The sequence below is a fragment of the Cottoperca gobio genome, chromosome 7, assembly GCF_900634415.1.
Source record: "Cottoperca gobio chromosome 7, fCotGob3.1, whole genome shotgun sequence".
Classification (NCBI taxonomy): domain Eukaryota; kingdom Metazoa; phylum Chordata; class Actinopteri; order Perciformes; family Bovichtidae; genus Cottoperca; species Cottoperca gobio.
Window position 1 is genome coordinate 22718938 of NC_041361.1, and position 17663 is coordinate 22736600.

Sequence of the window (17663 nt, forward strand, 5' to 3'; positions counted from 1 at the left end):
TATCTGCCTCCCGAACACAAACTGGAAGCTGGTTCCACTGGAGAGGAGCTTGATAGCTGAAGGCTCTGGCTCCCATTGTACTCTTAGAGACTCTAGGAACCACAAGTAACTCTGTAGTCTGGGAGCGTAATGCTATAGTTGGTTTATAAGGTACTATGAGATCTTTAAGATATGCTGGAGCCTGACCATTAATTGCTTTGTAAATCAGGAGAAGGATTTTGAATTCTATTCTGTATTTTACTGGGAGCCAGTGCAGAGCAGCTAATACAGGAGTAATATGATCCCGTTTCCTTGTTCTTGTCAATACACGTGCCGCTGCATTTTGGATCAACTGAAGAGTCTTAAGCAACTTTTTGGGACAACCTGATAACAATGAGTTGCAGTAATCCAGCCTTGAAGTAACAAATGCATGGACTAGTTTTTCTGCATCATTTTGAGACAGAATGTGTCTTATTTTTGCAATGTTACGTAGATGAAAGAATGCAGTCCTTGAGATTTGTTTTATGTGGGAGTTAAACGACAGATCTTGATCAAAGATGACGCCAAGATTCCTTACAGTGGTGCTGGAGGCCAAGTTAATGCCATCCAGAGCTTCTATGTCATTAGAAAATACGTTTCGGAGGCGTTTAGGGCCAAGTATAATAACTTCAGTTTTGTCTGTGTTTAACATCAAAAAGTTGCTAGACATCCAAGACACATTCAAGCTGGGTCCCGATCCATTTGGCGTTGACCCGATCGCCTCCATGGCTTCATTGAGGGCGCGTCCATGCTGTCCTACGAGAGCACCCTGGTTTGCCAGGGCTTGGTGGAGCTGGGTTGTGTCTGTGTCTGCCGGGTGCATAATGGTCAGATTGTTCTGTCAGGTTGTACAGAGCGGATCCAAGCTTAGAACACAGACACAGGGAATTCTTTGAGGTTTACGAGGATTTATTTGCAGTAAAGACTGGGAGGTGAGAGGTGCTGGTGAATGGTGTGGGTAAGCAGGCAGGTAGCCCGGCAGGCAGGCTAACAGGCAGGTAGGCAGGCATGCTGAAGATGGTTCACACTGGAGTGGAAACAACAATCTGACGATGAGTGGAGGAAAAACCAGAGGAGATATACTGCAGACTTGATAGGAGGCAGGTGGGCTGATGGCAATGAGGAACAGGTGAGCTGGTGGAGCTGGAGAGTGAGGCAGACACACAAACAGAGAAACCAGCAGAGGGCACAGAAGGGAAAGGAACACACCAAAACATATGCTGGGGTACGGCTCTGGCCGTAACAGAAATACAGGAAGAATATATGTTTTTAGTATCATAAAAGCTTCTCCAGCAAAGTCGCGCTCTATGTCGCCCATATGCTGGATTGGTTCATTCTGGAGACCGAATTAATGGTGATGATTGCAAGAGGCTCTCAAATCATCTCCTGCAGGTAAAACAGGTAAAACCGCACCTTTTTGCCCTGCCGTGACACTTTCTTTCTCTTGTAGATCATCTTCTCACAGGGCTTTCCAAATCAAATTTATTTATATAGCCCAATATCACAAATTTAGACATTTGTCTCAGTGTGCTTTACAGACTGTACAGGATACGACACCCTCTGTCCTTAGACCCTCGCATCGTACAAGGAAAAACTTCCTAGGATTTTGATTTTTGGGTGGGGATCCTTTCTTCCCCTTCAGTCATATATGTAGCAAAAAATCTTCAGTCTGCAGTCAAAGGGTCAGCAACAGTTTTCCAGTTATTAGAGAAAGAAATTGTCATCGGCCCGTTCCCAGTGTTTTGCGCAAGTCCAATAGGCTTAGCCACAGGGAAGTATTCAGGGAAGAAAATAATTATCTTTCTCTCCGCACTTGGCTCTGGCCCCTTCTGATGCGTTAATCGTCTTATTTCACCAGAGCCATTTTCTCTTCATAATGTATATTCAACTCGGTCTCCGAGGCGCTTTGCTTGTATTCTGTTAACCCTTTAACACCGAACGTGTCGCCGGCAACACGTTGCACAAGCGAAACTTTTAATTACCGTAATTACGTCAGGGTAATTACGCCATCGAAGAAATTCCAATGGTTTCTGAAAGCTGAGACTACGCTTTACAGCAAGTATCATTAATTACGGTAACTTCACTTATGGCTCTCCCGGAAGCCCGCGAAACAGCGCCTTTGTTTTGAGTGAATACACACACAGCACTGGAGAAACACAGACAACACAGCAGAGAAATAGAGATTTAATTAAAATGGAAGCAAGACAGTATGTAAATCAACACTTGTATTGCGTGGTGACTTGTTTAGAACAGTGTACAAAGTCTGTAAGGTTGTTCTAGGTGTGTAATTGTACTTTTTATGTGCGCGTCTTCTCCAAGTAGCCTGCATCCTAGCAGAGGCTATGGGCAGGCTGGAGCTGGAGATGAGGAGGTGTCACCAGAGATCACATTCAGGGCTGTAGAGGGACAAGCTATGGGGATGTTGGAGGACAGAAGCCCCTCACCACATCATCAAAGATGGCAGACTGAGGCAGAGCCCGATGATGGAGTCCCTCAACCACCCCAGGTGTCCAACCCCCTCTCGATATGGGAAACCCAGCACCAGGTGACATTTATTTCCACTTTGATGCTGCAGTTTTCAAACTCCTCTGTGAAAACACAAACAAGAATGCAGCCACAAACCTGGAGAGAGGGAGAAAGTTAATCTGAAATGAAATAACTCCAGAAGAAATTAAGAAGTTCATAGGCATGTTGCTGTACATGTCAGTTTTGAACCTGCCGAAGATGAGCGACTTTTGGCGTAAGCAAACCATTTTCCATGTGTCATTCCCTGCCACCGTCATGTCCCGAGACCGGTTCATGGCCATTTAATCTAATCTTCATATGAGTGACCCAGAGAAAAATGAGGAAAATGATCAGAAAAAGGGCACCGAGGATTATGACCACCTCCACCGGGTCAGACTTCTCATGGAAATGATATGCATGAACTGCAAGGCCATCTACCACCCAAGACAGCACCTTGTAGTCGATGAGAGGATGGTTGGTACCAAGGCCAGGCTCAGCATCAAGCAGTACATGAAGGCCAAGCCAACAAAGTGGGGGCTGAAGTTTTTTGTACTTGCTGACATCAACGGCTACACCATCGCTCTAAACTCTGCAAGAGGAGCACTGCCTGGAAGTGTGAGGACTGTGATGTGGGCCTGTGTCTGCAGCCAGACAGGAACTGTCACTGGTAATACCACCAAGGTCTTTGCATGTGAAGGGACTGTCAGAGAGGAGAGAATTACCCTGTGTGGAAAAAAACGCCTGTACATAGTTTCCATTTTATGGCTTGTTTTTGCACATTTAACCCTTGTGTTGTCCTCCCGATTGCCATAGACTTTTTGTCCTCTGGGGTCCCAATATCTGTGAGAAAAGGCCTGTTTGTTTTTTGTTGTCTTGACCATTGCTTGACCCCAAAGGACAACAGTTATTAAATAAAAAATAAAAAACATAATTAATAAAATTCCTTAACATTTATTTATTTATGTATAACCTTTATTTTACCAGGATAGGTCTCATTGAGATTAAAAATCTCTTTTTCAAGAGAGTACTGGCCAAGATAGGCAGCAGCATAGTTACAGACATAAAAAAAACAATCACAATCACAACACAATCAATATCGCAGCATTAATTAAAACATTTACAGACACAGCGGTCTGCTTCAATGTCTTTCAGAATCGCTTTAAGTCTGTTCAGAGAGACCAGCTCTTTGAGTTTCAGCTCATTCTGCAGCTGGTTCCAAGCAACCGGAGCAGTGTAACTAAAAGCCCTTTTCCTAAGTTCAGTACAGACTTTTGAGACAGTTAAAAGAAACAAGTCCTCGGAGCGAAGCCGATATAGTCCACTACATTTCCAACTAATGTAGATCCTTAAGTATGGAGGAAGAGCACCAAGAATAGCTTTATAAATAAGGTTGTGCCAGTGTTTCAGTCTACGGGAGGTCAGGGAAGACCATCCAACACGAGCATATAAAGTGCAGTGATGCGTCAGGGATTTGAGGTTTGTTATGAATCTCAGTGCCCCGTGGTAGACGGTATCCAGAGAGCTGAGGCACAGAGACGATGCATTCATATAAACAACATCTCCATAGTCTAACACAGACAGAAACGTTGCAGAGACTAATCTCTTTCTGGTCTCGAAAGAAAAACAGGACTTGTTTCTAAAGTAAAAACCTCATTTTATTCTTAATTTTTTCAAAAGTTCTAAAATGTGAGGTTTAAAAGAAAGAGAATCGTCAATGATAATGCCAAGATATTTGAACTGAGACACAGATTCAATCTCAGAAGTAGTGATAGGAGGGAGGTTCAAGTGTTTGGTTTTTGCTTTCGAGATCATCATGAGCTTCGTCTTTCCAGCGTTTAAAACAAGTTTCAAATAACACAAATTACATTGTACAATGTTAAAAGCAGTCTGGAGAGTCTGATTTGGGGAGGACGCAGAGCAGTAAATTACTGTGTCATCAGCATAAAAATGGAAATTTGCATTTAAAACTTTATGATTAAGATTATATATATAAATGATAAATAACAATGGTCCTACAACCGATCCCTGTGGTACACTCTTGGATACATGAAGAGAGCTAGAAGTTATACCTTCTGCCCTCACACACTGTGATCTGCCTGATAAATAGTTCTCAAACCAATGCACAATGTTCTCTATTGTCTAAGAAATTTATAAAATAATGTATTACTTTTAAGGCGGCTGTTGTAGTGCTGTGTTTTTTCGTAAAACCAGATTGAAGGTCAGATAAAATATTATTAGTCGCTAAAAAGTCCTTTAGTTGTTGACTTACAAATGATTCCAGCACTTTATTTAAGACAGACAATTTGGAGATGGGTCTGTAATTGTTTAGGAGAGTGGGGTCCCTATGAACCTGAGAGCTGTGTTGTCTAGAGCCTAGTGCTCCTGGTAGGGTCTCCCAAGGCAAATTGGTCTCAGGCGAGGGGCCAGACTAAAAATGATTCAAAAACGACTTCATGAAAGAAAGGGAAACGAAAGGAGAGACCCTGCCCGGAGGAAGCCCGGGGCCCCCGTCTAGAGCCAGGCCCAGAGGGAGGGCCCGACAGCGAGCGCCTGGTGGCCGGGTTTGCCACGGAGCCCGGTCGGGCACAGCCCGAAGAAGCTACGTGGTGCCTCCCATCCATCAATCCTGTGGGCCCACCACTCATGGGAAAAATCGCTGGGGTCCGGTGCGCTGTCACACGGGTGACAGTGATGGTCAGGGACCTCGACGGACCAGACCCGGGCAGCAGAGGCTGGCTTTGGGGACGTGGAACGTCACCTCTCTGTGGGGGAAGGAGCCGGAACTAGTGCGGGAGGTGGATCGCTACCAGTTGGATCTGGTGGGGCTTACCTCCATGCACAGTCTTGGCTCTGGAACCGTACTCCTGGATAGGGGTTGGACTCTATTCTTCTCCGGAGTTGCCCAAGGTGTGAGGCGTGCGGGTGAACTGGGAACGTCTGGAGGAAGCCCCTGTCCTGGGGATCTAACTCACACCTCCGGCGGAGCTTTTCAGCCATCCCTGTGGAGGTTGGGGGCATTGAACCTGAGTGGGCGATGTTCAAAACCTCTATTCCTGAAGCTGCGGTGATGAGCTGTGGTCTCAAGGTCTTAGGTGCCTCAAGGGGCGGTAACCCTCGAACACCGTGGTGGACCCCGGTGGTCAGGGAAGCCGTCCGACTGAAGAAGGAGTCCTTCCGGGTTATGTTATCCGGGAGGACTCCGGAAACAGTTGCAGGGTATCGAAGGACTAGAAGGGCGGCAGCTTCTGCCGTGTCAGAGGCAAAGCAGTGGGTGTGGGAGAAGTTCGGAGAAGCTATGGAGAAGGACTTTCGGTCGGCACCAAGGTACTTCTGGAAAACCATCCGGCACCTCAGGAGGGGGAAACGAGGAACCATCCAAGCTGTGTACAGCAAGGGTGGGACCCTGCTGACTTCAACTGAGAAGGTTATCGGCAGGTGGAAGGAGCACTTTGAGGAACTCCTGAATCCGACTAAGTAGATGGTAGAGGCAGAGCTGGAAGCTGATGGGGGATCATCGTCAATTTCCCTGATGGAAGTCACTAAGGTAGTCAAACAACTCCACAGTGGCAAAGCCGCAGGGGTTGATGAGATCCGTCCAGAAATGCTGAAGGCTTTGGGTGTTAAGGAGCTGTCTTGGTTGACACGCCTCGTCAACATTGCGTAGAAGTCTGGGACAGTGCCTAGGGGTTGGCAGACCGGGGTGGTGGTTCCCCTATTTAAAAAGGGGGACCAGAGAGTGTGTGCCAACTACAGGGGTATCACACTTCTCAGCCTCCCTGGTAAAGTCTACTCCAAGGTACTGGAAAGGAGGGTTCGGCCGGTAGTCGAATCTCTGATTGAAGAGGAACAATGCAGATTCCATTCTGGTCGTGGAACAACAGACCAACTCTTTACTCTTGCAAGGATCCTGGAGGGGGCCTGGGAGCAAATTTGAGAAACGCGTGTCAAACGCAGCAGAAAGGTCAAGAAGGATGACAACAGACGAGAGGGAGGCTGCTCTAGCAGCGTGGAGTTCCTCAGTGACAGCGAGGAGGGCAGTCTCAGTCGAGTGGCCTGCCTTGAAACCAGATTGGTGCGGATCAAGAAGGTTGTTCTGGTGAAGGTAAGACGAGAGTTGATTAAAGACTGCACGCTCAAGTGTTTTGGAAAGAAAAGAAAGAAGAGAGACAGGTCTGTAGTTGTTGACTTCAGAAGGATTGAGTGAGGGTTTCTTTAAGCCTTTCTTGCCTCCTTAAGATTGTTAGGAAAGCAACCAGATGTTAAAGAGGTGTTGATGAGATGGGTGAGAAAAGGAAGGAGGTCAGGAGCAATTGAAATTGAAGAAGAGAAAGAGGAGAGAAGAGTTTGAAAGGTAAGCAGGTCGTGAGGGTGTTTTGATTTCAGCCATTTTCTTTCAGCGAACCTGCTGCAGAGTGAGAGGACAGAGGGAGTCCAGAGAGGATTACAGAGTAGAGAGGAGAGTGTCTGTGGCAGAGTTGGCAAGCATGAGTGAGAAGGAGTCAGGAGAAGGAAGGGCCGAGAGGACAGCTGAGGTAAGAGAAAAGGGAGAGAGGGAGCGGAGGTTACGGCGGAGGGGTACAGTTAGTTTGGGAGAGGGGGAGAGAGAAAGATATGAAAAAGTGATAAGAGATGTGAAGTGGGGTTACAGAGAGGTTTGAGGTCGAGCAGTTTCTGGTGAATATGAGGTTGAGGTGGTTGCCAGCTTTGTGAGTAGGAGGGGAGGGAGACAGGGAGAGAGCAAAAGAAGATAGGAGAGATAATAAGTCTGTTGACTTCTCTGACTGGATGTTGAAGTCACCGAGAAGTACGAGCGGAGGGCCATTTTCAGGGATGTTGGACAGGAGAACGTCCAATTCCTCCAAAAACTCCCCCAAAGGACCTGGAGGACGGTAGAGAACAACCATGTTTAATGTAACCGGCTTTGTTACAGTGACAGCATGAAATTCGAAAGACGAGTGAGTGAAGTCTGGTAGTGGGTAAAGAGAAAAACTCCACACAAAGTACTTAATGTTCAGGGAAGCTGTACTTCAAAGTCTTTCTCTTCTGCTTAATGGACTTCTTCTTTAATTTATTCATGCACAAATTGGCTTATTATCATTCTAATCATTGCACTGTATATTTCGGTTCAGCAAACACTGGAATTACCAAAAATATATTTTTAATTTTATATAATTTTTGCTTTTATTGAGAAACATTTCAGACATAAGGAAAACAAACACACAGACATCCTCATCTACCGATAGTATTACATTATCTTATATTAATATCCACCTCCATTGTATTGGAGTTGAGGCCGAAATCTCTGAGACAGATATCTCAAAACCTGAAGGTGAGAGAGAAAACACATCTTTCTCTGTAGTTTGGGTGACTCTTTATGTGTATGTTTTTCTTTTAACTTTATGTAATTAAGTAGCTTATGTGGGTCACTATTATACTATAATGGGCGTTGGTTATTTTTACTTTTCACATCTCAGGTATCACACAGTGCAGATGCTGTGAGCAGCAGGTCTCATTACAACAGTGCTTCTTTGCGGAGGACATGCACCGGAAGTGCTCATGTGGCGTTTGCGGTCTCTTTCCTCTGTCCCGTGTCTGGACTGTCTGGCCGTGCACCAGAGTTAGATCATCCAGAATGATAACTTCCTAGTGGAAAGTACTGTTAACAATAGCTTCCACCTATATAGATACATCAGGGAAATATGCTCACCGCGATCAGCTAGGGAAAAACGTTTGTTTTAGCTGTCGGATAAGTATCTCAACAAAACACGACTCAACCCTAGTTTAAGTTTGTATAAACAATACTTTACATTGCATGTTGTCAGCTGCCGCTTTTCCAGTTTTTAGATGGTGAACGTTTACCATGTAGGCTAACATTTACATTCTCACTTTAATGCGAGTTTTCCCCGTTTGATTTCAACGCCACACGATAGGAACAGTTTGTTTTCGTCACATGACAGGAAGTGTTGGACGTTCATCGCTATTAGGGAAGTGTGTGTATATACGACACAACTCTAGTCTCGAAATACAACAGTCACACATTTATTATTGGAGGATTAAGTGTGTTTTCAAAGAAATCTGGGTTGGTGTTGTTTTTGAATCCGATATACCGCGAGCTGTCTGTTTTTGGCTGCTAGTACTCAACCGTCGCAAGCTAGTTTTAGCAAAGTAGCTAGCTAAGTAGGATCACAACCTTGCCCTGTCCGTCACCACAATCACTAGTTTTTCGCTGTGTGCTGATGGTCACAGCGTTTCAATAAACCCGTTGTCATTTTCAATGTTAGTTAATGTTGGAACACGGTGTGCCGTTCATGTAGGTTAACGACAAACTGTCCCTCTTGTCCTGTCCTCAGTGCTTTTGACAAGACATGACCACCTACTGACAGCGGCGATTGGCTGACATGGACTCAGCAAAACTGGGTCGATGAAGAACAACAACTGTCGTCTTTGGCGGTAAGTCTGCTGTTTGTACATTACGTTAACGCTACGTTGGTTTATGGTAACGTCAGTAAGGTCATGTTACGATGCTAACTTTAGTTTGGTATCTTAAAGTTACTTTCACTCTGCAAACGTCGGATAAGCAAAGGCAGTCTTTGGTAACGTTAAACCATCGAATGTGATTAGACCCTGTCCCTGCTTTAATTATGTAACTAGCTCACTGTAGTCACGTTAATACTGTCATTGACGACACGACGTCGGAAAGCGTCTGGTGTTTGCTGCCTAATTGTTGCAAATTAAATTAGCTGCCTAGATCATAAAAAGCAAGAATACCCGATTAGAGGTAACTTTATCGCGTCACACAGAAAACCTCGTGGCCATGTTAAGCATAAGGACATAGGCACCTAAATACAACTAGACTGGAGTCGTCTTTGGAGTCCTTAGTCAGTATTAGGAGTGAAACTACTGTCAATGTCAGTATCAAATGAAAGAGGTATGAGCAGCGTAAACGTGAGGTTTTATTAGGCAATTGCCTTATGTCTTGTATGAGGTCATGTACCGAGAGACTAACACTAATTGAAAGTCACACTGAAGCATGCACTCACTCAAACTTATGAACAAAGTAACTTTTTAAAGTGCTCGATTTATGAATGGACTTTGATGCTGATGATGGCTCATCCATATAGGAGAGGAGAATGTATTGGCCTAATGAAGACACAGTTTTAATTTACTGCCGTTATGAAACCAATATATTTCCATAGATTAATAAGACGTAGGTCCTATGTTTATTAGACATTGAACAGTTTGTGCTTTTCGTCTTCAGAATTTCCTCCCACACCTTGGAGTAGCTCTCATCATCCCTGAGCCACCAGGATGTTGGAGGGCCTTGTTGCCTGGGTGCTAAACACATACCTGGGGAAGTATGTGAGCAACCTGAATACAGATCAGCTCTCCATCGCCCTTCTCAAAGGTAAGTACACTTGCATCTATCTTTCTGCTCACTTCTATAGCTCATTATTTTACAAATCATGCTGCAGTGTTCTAAATGAGGGATGCACTGAATGTTAAATTCTGGGCCGATACCAATGTTCAAAAGAACAATGTTGGCCAAACACAATGTTTTTTATTTTTGTAAATTTGAGTTTGTCCTCTTTGCTGCTCTACGGCTGTCAGAGTTAGTGTTGATAAGCTCATTTATACTAAGGGCAAGTATCCTCCTGTTGGTGGACAAACCAAAATAAATAAATGATGTGTGTTTATGAGTGTAGCTGTGGAGCATTATAAATGCATTATAATTCCCTCATGAGTGTTAGTGTTTTTATTTATTTATTTATACATAGTGTTTCCTTGTATACAGTGTTCAGAGTGGAAGGCAAATTAAGACTATCATTGTACAGGGAAACTTGTTTTTAACAGTGCGTATGATAATAAATGCTTGGACTTGATATGTGCTCATGAAACTATAAAAAAGCCACATCCACAGCATGGTGAAGGAGACTGGCTCCCTGAACATGATTTCTGCTGAATTGTATTGTTATACTAACGGGTGTTTCTATTATACATTTTTTTGTGATCAAATTTTTATTGATGTTAATGCACAACATGTACAACCAATAGCACAATTTTTTTTAGAAATAAAATAACTTTAAGCAGCACACGAGAAAGAAAAATGAGATACAGCAATTACTTGCAAAATATACAAAATGTAGAATACAGAGTACATATGTAAGCTAAAAATAATAACAGACACATAAAAATAAATTAAAGCCAAATAAAACAAACCCAACGCTCTCTCCCAGACATAAACACACACAGACAAAGACGCACACACACACATCGGTTGTTCCCTGTTGGGTGCCGGCACTCCATCAGCGCTATCAGACAGGATTATATACCATCACTAACACATACACACACAGGGAAACGCTAGGTCTCAATTTGGAAGACTGTGGATTAGGGAAAGGGAGAAATCATTCTAAAAGATCTTTGAAGGAATCAACTGCAAAGCCCCAATTGTTTACATTAGTGTCACTTGTCCTATTTATTCGGGCAGACGACAACTCTAGATAAACGATGCAAAGACCCAGTGTCTGAAGGTAAGGAAATTAGGAGGCTTCCATCGAACCGCAACCATCTTTTTAGCAGCTGTTAGGCCAGCTAGTAAGATGCGCTGCTCAAGCTTGGAGATATTGAGCTTGGACAGATCATTTAACAGAAGTTAAGTGACAGTCACCGGCACTGTCACTGAAAGCACATGTGACATGCCAGTTGTTCTTTATTCCAGAACAGTGCGACTGGAGGACAGTCCCACATCATGTGATTGAATGTGCCAGGGGCCTTCATAGTGCATAAACTACATGAGGGATCGGCTATAATTTCCATGCATTGAAATTTAAGCGAGGTTAGATATGTTCTGTGGATATAGTTAAAGTGGATCTATTGGTGATTAGGATTCCGAGAGGCCTCTTTTATGCTTGACCAAACACCCTCCCAACTGAAATCAGGATCTAAAACTGGACAGTCTCCATACTCTGTCGAGCAGTAGGTTATCGTAGGAAGCCTTCAAAAAGAAATTATACAGTGTGGACACCATACCCCTGTTTTTTCCTTGTACAGTAAACAATTTATAAAGAGGTTGAATGGGTAAAGGTTGTTGCCATGGGACACCATGTGCCTTGAGAGCAGATCTGAGCTGCAAATAGAAGAAAAACGAGCTACCTGGCAGATTGAACGCGTTCTTAATTTCTTGAACGGAGTGCAAACCCCTATCATCATAAATGTCACTCAAGTGGTGAATACTGCTGTTGCTCCAATGAGAGGATGAAACAGGTCTCCCGCCGATTAGCAGACCTTTATTGTCCAATATAGGAGAAAGCATGTGCCACTTGCAGGAAATCTTACATTGTGATTCAGCTATGCGCCAGATCTGGATGAGAAGTGAAACTATAGGGCCAAAGCGTAGTTGACATTGCTTATTTGTTAAATTGGCAAAAATTATATCTTGCAGGTTCCACGGTCGTATGATATTTTCTTCTAAATTACACCAGGAAATGGATGCATTAGGGTTACGCCACACCAGTAACGGACGAAGCACAAATGACCAAAAATACAACTTAAAATTAGGCACTGCCAGACCACCACCCTCCCTCCTCCTCTGTATAGTGGATAATTTCAGCGCAAAATATAATAGTGAATTTTGTTCCAGTAGTCAACAGGGGGTGAGAGGGGGATCATCGATCTGACAAAATTAATCCTGGGTAAAATGTTCATTTTGACTATAGAGATACGGGCCCGAAGAGAGTTCGGAAGACTAATCCATCTTTCCAGATCTGTTTTAATTCTGTTCCATGCTTCTGAGTAATTGTATGTTACTATGCGATATTAAAGATGGGAAAATATCTATCCCAAGATACTTAATGTGCTGGACAACTGGGACATTGGGTGGAAATTGAAGCATTTTATCTGTCTCATTTAAAGGCAAGAGGGCAGATTTAGACCAATTAATAGCAACGCCAGAGAGATAACCAAACTCCTCACAAATAGATAACAATTCAGGCATAGATTGAGTCGGATTTTCCATGAAAACCAGAATATCATCTGTGTATAGCGCCACCTGGTTGTGAGTGTCACGAACAGAGATCGGATGTACATTAGTGGATTGCCGTATCATTTGGGCTAGAGGTTCAAGGGAGAGTGCAAAAAGTGCTGGGCTCAGTGGACATCCCTGGCGGGAAGATCTAGATACAGGGAATAGTGCAGAGGATAATTGCCCAGTGAGTACCAGAGCTGAGTGATTAGAGTACAGCACCTTGACCATATGTATAAAGCCATTACCAAAAGCCATTTTCTCCAGCACAGACCACAGAAAGGACCATTCTAGTCTGTCAAAGGCTTTCATTGCATCAAGAAACGGCACTGCTGTCAGGTCTTTTTTGTCTACTGAAGCATCTATTATATGGAGAAGACGTCTAACATTATCAGCAGCTAGCCTTGACTTTATAAACCCTGTCTGATCACAGTGAATCAATGTTGGCATATAATCCTGAATGCGGCTGGCAAGCACCTTTTGCAATTTTTTTTTAGATCTGAATTTAATAAACTTAGTGGCCTATAACTACCACAATCTGTCGGGTCCTTATCCTTCTTTAAGAGTAAGGAAATCAGGGCTATGTTCACTGCCCTTATCTATCGAATACATTATCATGTCCAAAAGTAGTGGACCCAGTTTATCCCAAAATGCTACTTAAAACTCGGGAGGTATCCCATCTAAACCTGGTGATTTGTTTCGTTGCATGTTGTATACATCTTTTAATTCCTCTAAGGAAATTGGATCATCAAGATGGGTGGAATCAGTGACTGTGGTAAACTGTGATAAGTCTAGCTGACCAAGAAAGGCATCACATCTATTCCTGTCCAACTGAACCTCTGACATATATAAATTGGAATAAAAGGTGAGAAAAGTGTCATTTATTTGCTTTGGCTCAGTTGTGACATTACCATTCAAAGATTTAATTGTGCTCACTAGACCTGAAGCCAAGAGGTGACTGGGCCTAGACCCGTGGAAGTAATAACGCTGCCTAACCCTATGTATTAGAAATTCTGATCTTTGCTTCAAAATATCATTTATTTCTTTAATTCACGTTTAGTTCACGTTTAGATGCTGTTTGTTTAGAGTAATTATTTTGCAAAATGGAGTCTAGATTAGCAAACTCTGCTTCCAGAGCCCGTGATCTGGCAGATCTATCCTTACATACATTTGAAGAGAACAATATTGTGTTGCTCCTTATAAAGCCTTTGACTGCATCCCATAGTATTCTAGGGTCCTCAACTGAACCTATATTTATGTCAAGAAATTCTTCCAATTGCGTAAGGAATTGTTGTTTATATTTTTAATTTCCGAGTAAAGTGGAGTTGAGGCGCCAACTAGTGGCGCGCTTGAATAAATTGCGCAGAGTGGCACAGCAGAATACTCCTTTGTGGTCTCAGAGCGCAATAGGAAGCAACACTACACTATCAATTTTCTGGAAAAGTTGTGGCGAGGTAAAAAGATAATCTATCCTAGAATAAGATTTATGTCTGGCTGAAAAAAATATATAATCTTTTACCCGTGGGTTAAAAGCTCGCCATATGTCCACTAGTCCCAAACTCCCAGCCCAAGAGTGCAGTGCGGCAGTAGCCGACTCCTGATCTCTAGAGGCTGTTAGACTTGACCGTTCATTGGAACTCCATACCGCGTTCATGTCCGCTCCCACCATGATAGAGTACTCGGTTAATTCTAGCATTTTAAGGTATCATAAAAATCCGTATCAAACGTATTTGGGGCATAAGCAGAGACAAGAGCCACCTTTCTCCCACAAATTTCCACCCTGGTTATCGTTATCCTCCCTGCAGTGTCTGCCCATATGTCCAGCACCTTAACGCTCAATTGACGTCTAGATACAATGGCTACTCCTTTGGTTTTGGAGTTAGCTGAAGAGGATGCAATAGTGTGACAGAATTTATTGGAAATACGCCCGGAATCTTTACTCAGCAGGTGCGTCTCTTGTAGGAAAGCCAGATTAATTTCACGGCGATGTAACATAGTCAAAACACTAGTTCGCTTGTGAGGCGCATTCAACCCATCTCAGTTCCACACAAGAACAGATAAATCACCCATCGAGCTGCACTGCTCTGGACGCTGTCAACAATAAGATGAGTAGAATGTCAGATGGCAAACAACCATATTCACTGAACTTGTAACCGAGACCAAAATAAAATGAAGCCTCTCCCCACATAAACAATCCGAGACCATGTGAGAGTTTCCCATAACGTGACAAAGACAAGACAATTCCCCATGAATTCCCTCGGACACAAAAACAAGATAAGGAAAAATAATTAATAAAAGCGAAAATTTAAAATAACCAAACAGTAAATTAAACCGTTGTTAACAGACTAAATGAGATTACCAAAAGCAACAATAAACTCGAGCATTAGAAGAGAAACAAAAAGCGTAAATAGGTTAACATTATAGCATACACTGTTTGGATAACCAATGCACATCTTACCCGACATTGTCCATTCACATCCGACATGCACAGCGGATCCGCCGTGATATACAGTTAGGTCCATTAAAATTTGGACATTGACACAATTTTCATAATTTCTGCTCTGTACACGACCACAATGGAATTGAACTTGAAAGTAAACAATCAATATGTGCTTTAAGTGCAGACTTTCAGCTTTAATTTGAGGGCATTTACATCTAAATCAGGTGAATGGTGGAGGAATTAAAACACATTTTAATCATAAATCAAATTGTCACTGTTAATATTTGGTTGCAAATCCTTTGCGGTCAATGACAGCCTAAAGTCTGGATCCCATAGACATCATCAGACGCTGGGTTTGGTCCCTGGTGATGCTCTGCCAGGCCTCTACTGCAGCTGTCGTCACTTCCTGCTTGTTCTTTGGGCAGGTTCCCTTCAGTTTTGTCTTCAGCAAGTGAAATGCATGCTCAATTGGATTCAGGTCAGGTGACTGACTTGGCCATTGCAGAACATTCCACTTCTTTGCCTTCTTTGGTTGCTTTCGCAGTATGATTTGGGTCATTGTCCATCTGCACTGTGAAGCGCCGTCCAATGAGTTCTGAAGCATTTGGCTGAATATGAGCAGATAATATTGCCCGAAACACTTAAGAGTTCATCCTGCTGCTTTTGTCAGCAGTCACATCATCAATAAATACCAGGGAACCAGTTCCATTGGCAGCCATACATGCCCATGCCATAACACTACCACCACGATGCTTCAGTGATGAGGTGGTGTGCTTTGGATCATGAGCAGTTCCTTCCCTTCTCCATACTCTTCTCTTCCCATCATTCTGGTACAAGTTGATCTTTGTCTCATCTGTCCACAGGATGTTGTTCCAGAACGTTACAGGCTTTTTTAGATGCGTTTTAGCAAACTCTAATCTGGTCTTCTTGTTTTTGAACCCTCTGTATTTACTTTGGTGAAGTCTTCTCTTGATTGTTGACTTTGACACAGATACACCTACCTCCTGTAGAGTGTTCTTGATCTGGCCAACAGTTGTGAAGGGGTTTTTCTTCACCAGGAGAAGAATTCTTCTGTCATCCACCACAGTCATCTTCCATGGTCTTCAAGATCTTTTGGTGTTGCTGAGCTCACCAGTGCGTTCTTTCTTTTTAAGAATGTACCAAACAGTTGATTTGGCCACACCTAATGTTTTTGTTATTTCTCTGATGGGTTTGTTTTGATGTTTCAGCGTAATGATGGCTTGCTTCACTGATAGTGACAGCTCTTTAGACTTAATATTGAGAGTTGACTTCAACAAATTCCAAAAGCAAATACCACACTTGAAATGAACTCTAGACCTTTTATCTGGTCCTTTTTAAATGAACTAACGAGGAAATAACACACACCTGGCCATGGAACAGCTGAACAGCCAATTGTCCAATTACTTTTGGTCCCTTAAAAAGGGGATACCACGTATACAATGTGTTCTTCCACTATTCATCTGATTTGGATGTAAATACCCTCAAATTAAAGCTGAAAGTCTGCACTTAAAGCACATATTGATTGTTTAATTTCAAGTCCATTGTGGTCGTGTACAGAGCCAAGATTATGAAAATTGTGTCAATGTCCAAATATTTATGGACCCAACTGTAGATCAAAACAAATGGCAAACAAACTGGCTGTGTTAGTTTAAAGTCCAAAGCATATTACGTGGTGTGGGATCCACAAATCAGGCAGTAGGCTCGCAAATCAGTCTGATCAGCCAAACAAAGATGAACAAAAATCCGCCTCCAGACGAGTCTAGCGTCAGACAAAAATAAATAAAAATAGCCTGCGGAAATAATCCAAAACTCTGGAAGAGATCCCAGTCCATGCAGAGCAGTGTGCGTTTAGTCCAAAACAGTGAGGCCATGTAGTTTAACACGATCCAAAGGGCCGCTATTCACCATCAGAAGAGCGCACAGGATCCCCGTCCGCAGCCTGCACTGTCGGTAGGGAGACGATGAAGCCCTCGGCATGTCCCGGGGACTGAAACGTCTCAACTTGACCAGCGTCCTTGACTTTCATTGTTGCGGGGTAAAGGAGGAAGAATTCCACACCTTTGGCCCGGGCTGCATCCATGGCTCGGGAGAAAGCCTGGTGAAGTTTAACAGAAGCGAATCCTCCGTCCATCAATCGTGAGAGGAGCTTTCTTCACGGCACGGAGGATGTCTTGGCGGGAGGTGCAACGGAGAACGCTGAAAATCAAAGTGCGGGTGGCGCCCTGCTGCTTCTTCCTGTTGTCGCTGTAGATACGATGAGCTCGCATTAACTTGCCCTGTAGATTACCTAAGGAGGGGAACCACTTTGGAAGAGAGTGTGTCAGAAATTGGATGGCGATTAAAGGGTGGAAAAAGTTGAAGAACTCGGAGCTTGAATGTCAAATCAAAACAGCAATCCTCTAGTTCAATCGATATATTTATTAACGTGATAAGTCAAACATAGAAAATACTCTCAGCTGAGGACACAATTCGCATCGCCATTTCCACAGACTGCATGGCTCAAAAGCCCCCATGTTGCTGTCTCACGGCTCCGCTCCAGTGTGTACAAAGAGTTGTAAAACATCGCATCTAACACATGGAGTAGGCGTTAACCTTCTCCTCATTGGTCCCCGTAGGCGCCATCACGCTCCTCCGTCAGCAGTCAGGAAGTGATGGTTT

At 43.4% G+C, this 17663-nt stretch overlaps 1 protein-coding gene across 1 annotated transcript in view; it reads left to right on the forward strand.

Moving 5' to 3' along the window:
* Positions 1–8103: 8103 nt before the first annotated feature.
* Positions 8104–17663, forward strand: part of vps13d (vacuolar protein sorting 13 homolog D) — an 81195-nt gene continuing 71635 nt past the window's right edge. Inside the window, 3 exon segments of the mRNA XM_029436248.1 lie at positions 8104–8176; positions 8874–8973; positions 9782–9928. Coding sequence (XP_029292108.1) covers positions 9832–9928 — 97 coding nt within the window. The 5' untranslated portion in view covers positions 8104–8176; positions 8874–8973; positions 9782–9831.